The 10814-nt window shown below is 42.3% G+C and overlaps 1 protein-coding gene across 1 annotated transcript in view; it reads left to right on the top strand.

Moving 5' to 3' along the window:
• The first annotated feature begins 235 nt into the window (after positions 1–235).
• The window catches only part of MUSK (muscle associated receptor tyrosine kinase), a 56762-nt gene continuing 46183 nt past the window's right edge, over positions 236–10814 (top strand). The window contains exons 1-5 of the mRNA XM_065661704.1: positions 236–314; positions 4667–4793; positions 7934–8085; positions 9551–9678; positions 10194–10335. Of these exons, the coding sequence (XP_065517776.1) occupies positions 236–314; positions 4667–4793; positions 7934–8085; positions 9551–9678; positions 10194–10335 (628 nt within the window). The remainder of the gene's footprint in view (positions 315–4666; positions 4794–7933; positions 8086–9550; positions 9679–10193; positions 10336–10814) is intronic.

The following is a 10814-nucleotide window of genomic DNA, read 5'->3' as shown; positions in this document are numbered from 1 at the left end:
TGCTTTCTCTTGTTTCACGAGCCCCACGCTTTCACACTGACCGAAGTGGATACACACCAGCTGGCCATGTCCATCACCACTGCCGGGTGGGAGAATTCCTGATTATACTTAGATACCACAGACCCTGCTCTGTCATTAGCAGAGAAGCTCTGCTTGTGCACCGCAGTCTGAAATGCAGCCATCCGGGAATGCTGAACGCTTTGCCTGAAGGAGCCAGGTTCCTTCTGGATCAAACATGAATGACCTGCTGAAGGTGCCCCTGGTGCACATCCTCATGCTGGCAGCCCTCAGCTTGGCCGAAACTCTCCTGAAAGGTTTGCCTGGAGGGGTTTTGCCCTGCTCTTCTTCTGCCACTTGCTGAAAGAGGTTTTGAAAAGAGGAAGGCATCTCTGGTAACGGTTGGGTGGGTGGCATGGGAGTGCTCCTGAAAAGGACAGAAGTGTGCTGCTTTTGCTGGTCACTTCACTGCTTTTATAAGGATAGCAGTGAAAAAAATCTTATACTTGTGTCTGGGATCAGAGGTTCTTTTTCTAGGAAGAGCATATAGTCCTGTTAGAATGGGAAGGGGAGGCCTTTGGGTTCAGCCTGGGTGGGATGGACATTTCTCATGTCAGGTGAAGCTTACCGGTTTTAATGGCTGGTAGCACCCATTGCTGAAGAACATAAGATTTGTGGCATTCTGAATGCCTGTGTATGCTTATAAATAGATAAAGCTCAAAGGAGAAGTAAATAGCTATAATGTTTTTACAGAGTGTATATATATATATATATAAATACAAATACGCAGGTTTGTATTGCATGTAAGATAAAAGTTGTGATACCTTCTTCCTCTCTTGTGTGTGCATACACAGACACATGCACACATACTTTTAGCCAACCCGGGAACTGAGAAAAGTTTGTTTAGAAAAGTCTTTGAGGTACAAAGCGCAACAGCGTTCTTCTGCGCACACTGTCTGGTACCCCTGTGGACAAATGGCTTTGCTGCATGGCAGTTGTCAGGAGCCATTTGAAGCATACAGGAAATTTTGTAGCTTCAGCAAAACAAAGAAAAACCTTCAAGGACCTGTTAGGCCAACACGCTGCTCCTGCAGGCCTGTGATCTTACAGTGGTTAGTCAGGGTGGCCTCAAAATGTTAAAAAAAATAAAGCCTCTTCTATATCAAAACTTTTGAAATAAAACCGGTTTTTTGTTTGTTTTTTTTTTTTTTTCTTTCCTAAAGTGCTAAAGTAAGTTGGTGAACCTTGGTCTTTTTGAAATCAGTGGTAAAATGGGATGGGAGAGACAAGAAAAACAAAGAGGAAGGGGATTGATTTTTTCTGATGGAACAGTGCAATGAAGAGATACTCATCCTTTCCTAAAGCACGGGTAGCCAAATTAGCTTGTTACCTGAGAGAGGCTGAAACGTGACTGCAACCCAGCAGTGCTCTGTAAAGGTTTTGAGTCATTAGCTGGAAACACGATTAGTGGTTTTCGACCAGAGGAACCGCAACATCTCCTGGTGCCTGCAGCACTGCAGGGGAGACTGTCTCTGTTTTCCTCTTTGCTTTGTTTGCTCAGCTTGTCTTGTTTCAAAAGTGCAAATCCAAAACCAAAGCCAACCAGTTTGGAAGCTTCTGGTGGGCTGGGAGTAGAAGGGGAATTCCTCTTAGGCCTGGTGGCCAGCTTGGGTCATTTTGCTATCTTGGGAAACTACAGCTGACATCCAGAAAAATGGCACCTGTGTGGCTTTACAGATACATAAGCTAAATGATTTTCAATGTTATTAAAAGCCACGGGGCTACCTAAAATATTTCAGAGACTGCCAGTGGATGTGCATGGAACGGCCTGGGGCCATTTCTATACGCTGATAGATATGTCTGTGCATTGTTTAGCTTTTATTTTCCCATGTTAAAATCTTGTGATGAAGGCACCATAAGTTTTCACTGCTGTCCTGAGTAAACACAGACTGACACCAACACCTGAGCTTTCTTGGATGGCTTTTAGAAGCAAGCGCCACCACAGCCATCTTGGGGCTCTCTCATCGCCTCACGACAAAATGGCGTCACACTCCCCTACTCACTGTCCCCTGCAGACACACCATGTGTCCTCTGGCTTTGTGCCGTCTGCCCCTCACGCTGGCAGCAGGAGCCTGCCTTCACCCAGCACTCGTGTGTAATGTCAGGAAGGTAAAACAGAGCATACGTTTCTGTGTAACCTGCTCTAGGTGCCATTGCCTTTGCAGAGGGGTTGGACTAGATGACCTCCAGGGCTCCTTTCCAGCCCTCACCATTCTGCGTGATTCTGTGATGTGGAATTTGGAAAGGCAGCTTTAAAAAAAAAGTTCCCTTTCTATTTTTTACCACGAGTAAAGTGCTGCTGGTTTGGACAGTATTTTCCATCAGTATGGGGCTTGATTCTGCTGTAAGAACTGTGTGCCGGCTTTAAGGAGATGCCAGGTCAGAGCTGGTGTAGACACTATTGCTAAGGACAATTCTGTCATCCTCTGAAATAAAGAGATAGATATCATAGAAGTACTTAACTGTTGTTAAACAATTTATTTTATATATAAAACTAACAGCCCTTGTCTGCCCCCAAAATAATGTCATTCTGCGTACCAGCTGTTGGTACAAATCTAACTTTATTCTTTGCGCCATGCTTATCGTGACAACACAGTTATAAAACTGGTTGCTTGGAATTTTGGTGACTGTAAAAATTTACAGTTCTCAGGGCTAAAAAGCATCCTTCCAGAGATCAAGGCATGTGGAAAACTGCAATAAAAATTACTATATAAAATTAGATTGTAAAACTCCTGGCTTAACGCCATCAAAACCCAATAAACTCTGTCACGAAATAGCAATGTCCTCTTTGAAGCAGACAAGATAGCCATCAGTGGAGGTTATTCTCCCAAGACAACCTTCAGCAGAACAGAATTTTAGGCTTTATGAAAGTCTGCCACTTGCTTCCATTAGCATGGGATTCACTTGGGGTGTAATATGGATGATGACTTCTATCTGGTGTTACCCAAAATGACCCAATAAATTGAAGGGTGATACAGTCTGAGGCAGTGATCTTAAGCGATGAATCTGACACAGACGTGTTTTAACTAGTATTAATATAATCTTTAGTGCAACCTTAGCTGTAGTTTTAAGATCTTTTTATATATGTATAGTCGTTGCTAGTTATGCAATCTGAAGTCATATCATCTAGAAATATTATTGAAACAGATTCATTCTAATGAAATTTCAAAAGCGTTAGGCCTTTTACATAAACTTGATGGTGGAAGATGATCCTTTCTTCCTCTAGCTGCATTCCAGCTCAATGACATTGTAATTTTTACTCCCGTGTAAATAGGAAAAGCGTTAAGGTAAAGGCTTTCTATCACCCTCAGTCACTTAAATTGGAACATCTTGAATTTTTTTATTATTTTTTTTGGGGGGGAGGGAGGGGTAAGATTGATGTAGTTTATTTTTTGCCTGGTTTTAAATCTTACTGTACTGTGTAGGGCCAGCAGATACATTTCAGTCAGGATTTTGCTGTGAAAAGACACACAGCATGCCAGATACTGCTATAGTCAGAGAGGGACAGGAAGATTCCTGCATCTGCTGTACAGGCTCAAGGTGGTGTGTCAGGAACATGGTATGAAACTGGTTCATCTCAGCACAGCTGTCAGTGAAATCCAGTCCAACAAATACTGGATGTGTGTCCCTTGCAACCACAGATTAAAAGTCATTCAAGTGTCTTTGGAGGCAATGGCTGCGATGCATACCATAGGCAGGGAGAGTGATTCACTAGGCATAGCCTTTGATCCCTTCCAGCAGTGCTTCATGTCTTTTACTAGGGCAATGGAAAATTTTTCTAAAGATACATTTAAATAATGTATAACAGCAGGTCTATGATAATAAGCATCAGACACAGCTACTAGACATCTAAACCTGGTGTACTTGGTTAGAAGAGCTGAGAAAAAGAGAATGTTTGCAACTTGTGCTGTGAAACAGGAAGACATAAAGGGCATTTACAAGCCTGGCTTTGAAAAATATAGTGCTATATAGCAGGTTTGATTTGTTGTTTGGTGGTTTGGGTTTTTTTTCCTGGGCTTTTTTTTTTTTTTTGGGGTTTTTGTTTTTTTTTTTTTTTTTTTTGAGAGAGAGATATTTGAGTTGATTGGGAGAAAAACTGTATTAATGACAAAACCCAGATCTCATATGTTACGAGCCAATAATAATGCAGTGTGCCAACTGCAGGGACAGGTCAGGTTGGCTTTTATTTGTGTGCTGTTCCTTGCTCTTTCAGCCCATGCAGTGCCACCCCTGTAGCAGGGGGACAGCCCCACCCATGTCCTCGCAGCATGCCATCCAGTGCTGTGCACCTTAAGGGAGAGGAGGGCTAGAAACCAAGGACACACTGGGCTTGTTGGAGCAGCCCCATGCTCTGTTTTGCATCCTGTAGAGAGAGCACAGGGTAAATGCAAAACCTGCAGCAAACAACAGGAGGCTGCAGCTACAAATGTGGAGGGACCTGTGTTACAGCAAATGTGTAGAGGATGTGTGAAGCACCTCTGTGGTGTGGAAAAAGCCATCGAATGACCCTACAAGGACATGGGTGCCTCCACCAAAGAGTTCTGTCAGGTTTCATGCTTCTTTCTGGGAGGCACTGGGAAGTTTTCTCATTTTCTCTTTGTTCACACAGCTCCATTGATCAGCACTCCTCTGGAAACTGTGGATGCCCTGGTAGAGGAAGTCGCTAAGTTTGTCTGTGTAGTGGAGTCGTATCCTGAGCCGGAAATTACGTGGACACGCAACGGCATTCCCATCAGGTAGGGAATGGCCCTAAACCCCTCTAGAATCTCCTGCCAAAACGATCAGTGTTTTTCTTTATGATAAAGGAGATATCCAGAAACTTCAGAATGAGTCTGTGGTGGGGAAAAGGGTGAGTGGCTGTAATTATACAGGAATCTGTGCTCCTTAGGGGGTGACAGCAGCACCTGGGAGGTGCTCTTGCAGCTTCACACACTTGAGATTGGAGACAGTTGATTTCTGTGTCAAGAAATGAGTGTGCTCTTCAGCTTCAGACAATGAAATCTTCTCTGTTCCTCAGTTTATGCATTTGTAAAGGAGGAGGATGCTGTATACTATTTAGAAGGAGCATTGCCAGACTTGTTGCCTGAGTGTCTGCAATGTGCTTGGAAAGTTTGCATTGGAAGGGGGGTTGTATCATGGCATTCTGGTTTGCTTCTAGTTCTGGATCATAGGAAACGGGCTTCTTACTGCTACGAGACACTGTCAGATATTAACCACTAGTCATCAAGGTACTGCTCAAGAACGAAGCTTTGGAAATGTGTTATGGAAGTGCTACCAATGTCTTAGCCTTATTGTTGTATACAGGCTCTTGCAAAGTAAACTGTACTTGATCTTCCAACTCTGAAATTACATCATGTCTTCTACATGGTTTCACATCAGTTTTTCATTCTATATTGCTGTCAGTGACTCCATCTGTAAGGGAGAATTACGGAACCATACTCGTGTAACACAGTTAAGGCCCATTCTTCACAAAAGATTCCCATGTAAGGCAGATGGTCACCTGCAGCATGGTTCCTGCTATTGTAGTCAAGCATCCAAACAGCCCTTGAACCATGGCCTCAGGAGACTCCAAGCAAGTTAGCATCAGCAGGAGGATTCTGCCGTCAGAAATCTGTTTTTCATTGCCTTCAACAGGAACTCAGCAAAACCCTGGCCCTAACCCTCTGACCCTGGCCTTGTTGTGGGTTGGAGGTCTGAATTTCCAAGGATGTTATTCACAAATCAGGTCACCTCTCTCCTAATTCCTTCCCAATCAGTGTCACCATGCCTGAAAATCAAAGCTGGAAGGGAAGTCATTCGTGCAGGACCATGGATATTACATGCCTTTCTCTCCCCATGCATGGTCTTTGAAATTTCACTCTCTCTATTCTAAGATCATATGAAAAACAAATAGTTTCTAACACCCATCCCCACATCCAGAAGCCCAACTTATCTTCCTAAAAGCCATCCTGCTCTCTTTGAGACAGTGCCTTTTTCACGTATTTACTAAAAAGGAAATTACTGACCAAAAAGTCTTTGCTGGTCAGGCCAGAGAATGCAGGTGCTTTGTTCCCTTACTGGGACTTCTGGAGCAATATTAGCAGCATCTTTCACTTTGTCAAAGCTGTGTTGGCATTAAAAGTGCTGCTGATACAAAAGCTGAGACTAAAGACAGGGAAACAGATAAGCTGAAAATATCTGTTGCTTTCCAAGAACATGTATGAAAATATTTGCACAATGAAAAAGGGTCTGATCAGTGGATTTTTATTTTTTTTCCCCTGAAAAAACTATGTGTTTATGTGCATCTGTATGTATGTGTCAAACTTCAAAGGGGATAGTTACTGCAAGCAGTAAATATCCATTATTTTATTCACAAAATTTTCTTCTCTTGCCAAGAGAAGGTCCCAGCGCCCTGAACAGACAGCTAAGCTAACCTTCAAAACAAACCAATATGTAACCATGCAGCTTCAATGGGAATAGTGCCAGCATAGAGGCTCTTGTCAACACTAGGATTCTGGAAGCACCTTCCCTTTGGTGTGAAAAATTGTGCAAGACCGGCAGGTGCCCTGTGCTAAGTGAAATGGTTACCTGCTCCATCTCCCAGGACACAGTGAGCTTTCCTCAGGGAAAGAAAGGAATAGAGCCTGCACTTCTTTTACATGATGGATGAGTTAACTCTTTCTTCTCAGGGTGAAAAAGAGGAGGGAGATACAGGCTGAAAGGAGAAAGGCTGTTGAAAAGAAATGTGTGCCTGTAACATGATAGATGGCACATTCAGATTACTTGGTGGCTGCTGTGCAATTTTTAACAGTAAAAGACAAACAGGGCATATTGATGTGTCAGGCATTTGTGATAGCTTGGTAGAAAATCCTTGAGTCAGATCCCTTTTGCTGCCGTTCACCAGGGTCGAAAGACAATTGAATGAATGTACTTACAAAAAGCATCAACAAAGGTGTAGAAATCAAACATGGAGGAACTTATGAAATGTTATGCAAATCTTGTTACACTGAGGCTTTATTATACTCTTCCAGTTTTACAATGAAAATCAGACATCAGCTCTCTGTTTTCTGTCTTTCCCTGGCTTTCGCACACATACATACACATGCATCCCTCATGCTCATATGTAGAATTGTTTTTCGCTCTGCAGACTTTGTTACAATATCCCCAACCTTTGTTGCACCAATTTCAGGGCTTTTCTTGACTTTCCAAGTCAAAGCCTGCTGTCACTGAACTACAGCTATCCTTGCGTCCCCTAATCTTTGAATGACTTCTTTTTTTCAGCACATTTCTTCACCCTTTTTTATTAAAAAAAAAAAAAAAACCCTACAGATCAAACCACTTCTGGATGCAGACATAAATGTACTTTTTTTTTTTTTTGTTGGCTTGAGTCTTCTTTTTTTTTTTTTTTCCCCCACAATGGTAGAAATGTTTCTATGACATTATCTGTTTAATAAAAAAAAGTATATTTTTTTTTTTCATTCTGAAGGTTTCTTTAATAAAACTCAAGTTTTTAGAGTCAGTTCCAGTTCCTGTATAGGCAGCCTTTCTCTTTCAATGAGTCATACCTAAAACAGGACCAAGCTGGATTAGATTACTTGCACTCATGGCTGCCCTTGGTCAGGCAGAAACCCAACTACTAACTTTACCAATACCTGGCTGGAGGAAGAATTGCCACCATGTTTGTGGCAGACAGGAGCTGCATGGTCTAGTGGGGACCAAACCAAATATTAAGGCCTAGCTTGACATTTTCAATGCTTTCCTTTTTTCAGGTTGAAATTAAAGAGTAAAACAAATTGCCGTTTGTAGTACCGTCAGTGGTCTGCAGACATAAGTGCAATTTCCCCTCTCCATCCCTGGTTGTCCCCCTACCCCTGTCAATTTGTGCTGTGCCCTGCAGGCTGTTCGACACCCGGTACAGCATACAGAGGAACGGGCAGCTCCTGACCATTTTGAGTGTGGAGGACAGTGATGACGGGGTGTACTGCTGCACAGCAGATAATGGGGTTGGAGCAGCTGCGCAGAGCTGTGGAGCTCTCCAAGTGAAAATGCGTAAGTGGGAATGCAATTTCTTTCTGTCATCATGTGAGTATGTAATTGAGAGCCTGAGCAAGCTCCCAGGTTTGGCTCCTGTGGGACCACGCTCAGGGCAGATCCATGTTGCTTTGGGGATGGGTAGAGTCCTTTGAGGTGGAGACATGGCATATTTGATCATATCTTAACTAAAAGCAGTTATGATTATTCAGTTTGAATAACATGCACTTGTACTGGGATCAGAGGAACTCTCTGCATAGCACGGGATATAAAACGGTGCTTTGAAGAACACCCTTTGTACAGAACTTTATAAAAGCAGCACAATTTGATAGATTAAACCTCTGGCAGTACTGCATAAATCCCTTGTGAATTTTAAACATAAGATTTCACTAATCAGATTTATGCCTGAGGATGACAAAAGCAAGTAAGTGCTGTTTAGATGTTCTTAATAGCAGTCTTGACAGGTCTGGATGGAGCACTGTGGTATAAACCTCATCATCCCACGGGGGTGGAAGGGAACTGGTTCTCGCAAAGGACTATATCCATGCTGAACTTGGTGAAGCTGAACTCACATGGCTACAGTTATTTATACAAACACTTAAAAGGGCAGCTGAGATATTACTGGCTAAAGTGTCTGTTTTGTAGGTAAAGATTTGTTTGTGCTAATGAGAGTGACCCTTTAGGCCTGGTAATTCTGGGGCTCTCCAGAATCCCAGTTGCCTGCAGGTGGGGGCCAGGCGTTGATGCTTTCTGAAGGTAATTTTTCTGCTGGTTTGGTATTGTACTAGGGAGGGAAAACTTCCCATCTCCCAAAACACTAAGATGAAGATTTTCTTTACTCCCAGCTCAGAGTAAGATAAGCCATGGTTTTCTTTGGCTAAAATGATTCTATTTTTTTCCCATACTAACTTTAAAGGAGCTTGATTGTTTTTTTCTTTAAGGATGCTTTCTCTTTTTTATTAGCACAGCTATAAACCCTTCAGTGAAGGACACGAGTTGCATTTACATGCCCTTCTTGTGAAGCTAGAGACAATCCTCGTTTAAAACTGTTTCAAAACTGATTCACTCCAGATCTGAACTTTCACACATGACACTGTTTATGCAGTGAAGAATGTCAAAACCTGGAATGCAAATGTTCTTCAATACTGGAAATACTCTTATCTGGATTTGGATTTTAGCTCAGGCCCTAATTCAAATGGCTGTCAATCTCCATTTGTGAAAACAAAAAACCCATGCAAGTTAGCTGCTTTTTCGCCCATAAACTGAAACGCTGAACACTGTGCTTTAGGAAGTTTTTTCTTTCCAAGGCAGCTCATGACCTACTGAGACTGCATCTTAGTCTAGTATTTTTAGCACTGCAAATTAAAAAGCAACAGAGATTTTGTTGCAATTTCTGAACTTGTCCTGTTCTTGTATCTCTTAGCTTCAGTTCAACTTTATTTGTTTGTTGGTTTTGTTTTTTTTTTAACTTTTAAATTTTTAGGACCCAAAATAACCCGACCACCTGTAAATGTAGAAATAATAGAAGGGTTAAAGGCTGTTCTTCCTTGTACTACAATGGGGAATCCAAAACCTTCTGTTTCATGGATCAAAGGAGAAACAGCTGTAAAGGTGAGTACAGAATGAAATTTAAGTAATGCTAACTATTCAGTAATGGTATTGTGTTAAAATATTAGCATCAATTACAGCATTTGTAAATTCTAGTTGCTAAGAAGCAAGCATTTGGGAAATCCAGGGTTCATCTCATAAGTGTCTGAATCTGCAATAATTCCACCTATAAACCAAACATTCTCTGTGTATCTGTATTTTATATGATATGTATTTATTACTACTAAGCATGACCAAATGCTGCTAAATCTGTGAGTATTCTCTTAAATGAGAGCTACTGAACCACTTAGCTAAGATTCAGGCTCTTTGGAAGCTGTAATTCACTGATCTGCAAAATGAGGGATGGGTGAGTGTGTCATTACACAGCTGAGCAGGAAGAGCTTGCTCCATATCCTTCAGATGTACGACAACACAAATGATTTTCATGTGTGTGAGCCCAGTCTGTCAGTGGATATTTGGTGCTGCTTGTGTGCAGCCTGCATGTAGAGCCCTACCTCGATAGCTCCTTCCTCCAACAGGAGAATGCTCGCATTGCTGTCCTCGATTCAGGGAATTTAAGGATCCACAATGTTCAAAGAGAAGATGCAGGACAATATCGATGTGTAGCCAAGAACAGCCTGGGCACAGCTTATTCAAAACCTGCAACGGTGGTAGTGGAAGGTGAGTAACCCTCGCACCGGGCTCCAGCTCCATGTGCTAGCTCCTTGTGCGTATCCTGTTAACTTGAATTAACCTGAAGTTTCACATTGATGTCAACAAAAATATCCTAGGGGGTGACCCAAAAGGCAGAAAAGATAGGAAAAGAAAGCATACTGAGAAATAAGGAAAATTTGTCCACAAATCTCCCAGTGCTGGCTGACAGTGAAAGAAATTATCTGTGGAGGGTCCTTGTCCACGGCTGCTGTGGCTCTGGTGGGATATTTGTCTAAGTAAGGACTTCCAAATATGTTTTTATTTCTGACTGTTGGTTTCTAATTTGCCACCCTGCGTCTTGTGTGAAAAGTCCCACCAGACTTGTGGTTATTCACTATGGCTTGTGGAGATGGACAAGTAGAAAGCTGGTGGCCCCAGAAACTTGCTGCAGAGAGCCTGATCAGAGAGAGATGCAGCTACGAACAGTGAGGCATTTTGCAGCATTA

This window comes from Lathamus discolor, chromosome Z (genome assembly GCF_037157495.1).
Source record: "Lathamus discolor isolate bLatDis1 chromosome Z, bLatDis1.hap1, whole genome shotgun sequence".
Classification (NCBI taxonomy): domain Eukaryota; kingdom Metazoa; phylum Chordata; class Aves; order Psittaciformes; family Psittacidae; genus Lathamus; species Lathamus discolor.
This window is presented reverse-complemented; position numbering and strand designations above follow the sequence as displayed.